Source organism: Fopius arisanus, unplaced genomic scaffold (assembly GCF_000806365.1).
Source record: "Fopius arisanus strain USDA-PBARC FA_bdor unplaced genomic scaffold, ASM80636v1 scaffold00037, whole genome shotgun sequence".
NCBI classification, from domain to species: domain Eukaryota; kingdom Metazoa; phylum Arthropoda; class Insecta; order Hymenoptera; family Braconidae; genus Fopius; species Fopius arisanus.
Genome location: NW_011887776.1, coordinates 150181 through 152499, shown reverse-complemented (window position 1 = coordinate 152499; position 2319 = coordinate 150181). Strand labels below are relative to the sequence as shown.

General features: G+C 38.3%; 1 protein-coding gene across 1 annotated transcript in view; it reads right to left on the bottom strand.

The window, feature by feature from the left end:
* LOC105266359 (inactive serine/threonine-protein kinase TEX14-like) overlaps positions 1 to 2319 on the bottom strand; it is an 8090-nt gene that overhangs the window by 1989 nt on the left and 3782 nt on the right. Inside the window, exons 2-5 of the mRNA XM_011304471.1 lie at positions 2246 to 2308; positions 1227 to 1571; positions 725 to 1019; positions 7 to 191 (exon numbers count right to left, since the gene is read on the bottom strand). Coding sequence (XP_011302773.1) covers positions 7 to 191; positions 725 to 1019; positions 1227 to 1571; positions 2246 to 2308 — 888 coding nt within the window. The remainder of the gene's footprint in view (positions 1 to 6; positions 192 to 724; positions 1020 to 1226; positions 1572 to 2245; positions 2309 to 2319) is intronic.

The window sequence follows — 2319 nt, the reverse complement described above, 5'->3', positions numbered from 1 at the left end:
TATTGCTGTTCTAAGTCGGCTTTACTCAAGTTATTCCAAGGGATATTCATCGTGCACATTTCCCACATCAGCAGGGTCAGGCTGTAAATATCAGTAGCTATTGACGCCTCGTGACCACTGAGAAGTTCAGGTGCCTGCCATTTGAAGATCTCTGAGCGTAGGCGATCTTCATATTCATGGAATGTCTTTGGCTGTAATCAATTGAAATTCAATTTTTTGGTAAATCATTAACGGTTAAGCAATCAAGTATTATTATCAAATTATAATTAAATCTGTTTAAATTTCGAGTTTCAGGATTCCAGAATTTTTTAAATTTTGAAATCGTTTGATTTTTGGAACGAAAATTTCGTGGCGTAAATCAATGTTATCACTTTACGAATACAAAATAGCTGCCAAAGTGTGAAATGCAAAATACTCTGAATTACAATAACTTTTACGGAAACGTTTGCGGTGAATATAGACTGCGGAGGAATTACGACTTTCACTGAGCTGTTAGGAAGTGCCATTTTTATGTATCCAGTTTACTATGCAACAAGAATTTTAATTTTAAAACGTGCTTGTATAATCCGTATTGAAGGGTTCGGCTCCCCATTGATGGCCGCTGAACTGGCCGATCGACATTCTTGTGTAATGTATTTCCGGTTGTGTATGTGAATTGCAACCTACCGGATGAGAAACCAATCGATCGGGATGTTGTGAGAAGTGAATAAATTTGCTGACTTACTCCAGCGACATTGGTAGCTAATTCCCAGCCTCCAAGTTTAACCATTCCCGTCGATGCGAGGAAGACGCAGTGAGAACTTATGGCACTGTGGATGTATCCCCGCATGTGAGCATGTTTCAGGGCTGCTGCCAGACTTCCTGCACATTTGGCAACACCCTGCACCGAAATTCGTTCACCCTGCTCGTGAATGTAGTTGAAAAGAGTGCAGTCTACCGGCTCGAATATCGCTACTAGACCGTGCTCCTCAGTATGAGTTGTGCCCATCAGCAGTAAAACGTTCGAGTGACGAATTTCTCTGTTTTAAACAAATCAAGAAATTTTCATATTAAACGAAATTATTTCATATAAAAATGAAAATTTCTTGAATTATTCATTAATTACCCGATTTCGACAACGAAATTAGAATGCGAATTAATTAGCAAGTTAGAATAATTGATGTTCTAAATTATTTTTATACCCTTCGATTTTAGGTACACGATATGCATATGGAAGTATTACTCACGAAAGTACTTCCAGATCTGCCCTCACAGCATTCTTACAATCAGGATGAATATGTCGTCTCAGTGAGACCCTCGTGTTATGCCATTCTGCAGAAATAAGTTCCAGATAGCGATCCTCAGTGCCTGCCACCCAGCCAATCTCAAAAATATCCGGTCCAGGTGCGTATGGCACACCAGGCATCATAACTTCTTTATTATTGTTTTTGTTTTTACTGTTCTGATAATTCTTCTTGGCAAGCAAATCAAGCCTAGCTTTATCCGGACTGTTTGTGGCTACAAGGAAACTTGAATCACTTGGACTTTTTCGCCTCTCGATGAACGCTTGAATCGCATTTCTGTACGCATCGCTAAAAAAAAATAAACATCATGAAGGGTTAGGGGAGCTTAAACAATTCTGTAATATTGACAATTGTTTAAAAATTCGTTGAATAATTATCATTTTGCGGCAGAAAGAGGTTGTGACTCTTTGTGAATAAATCAGAGTTTTTTTTATGAAACATACGATGCTGCCATCATGTCACTTCTTCCAACGATTTCATGAATTAACCGGTCACGTTGATGTTCACTACTCTTCACTCTAATTCCTGTAGTTATGATTACTTTTCGGCCGTGAAGATGGACTACTTTTTGAAACTTTTTCGTGTAAAATCCACTGATCGTTTGTCGCGATGAGGATGACATGGCTGGATTCGTCTGCAGTGCTCATTTCATTCACCGATCACCAAGATTGTTTACATTCAATTCCGACAAACCAGTCACGTGATTGAGGAAATACAATATACTGTTACGCGATGAAAATTTGAGACAAGAAATTTTTAGTGTCCATTTTGTATTTATTGGCAATTTTTAGAGGCTAATTTACTGCAATTACGGTTTCAGGGAGCGAATTTTTTCAATAGAATAGAAATCCTTTTTTGGTAACACGTGATTTCGATTGGATTGAGTGAGAGGAAGAAAGAATCAGCTTCGACGTTGATTAGAATTAGAAACAGTAAAAGTCATTATAATTAATTGGACTTACTTATTGAGACCATCGAATTTCGGGGACAGGTTCCGGCGATGTCGATCACGTTGAACGATGTCCCTGAAAAAAAA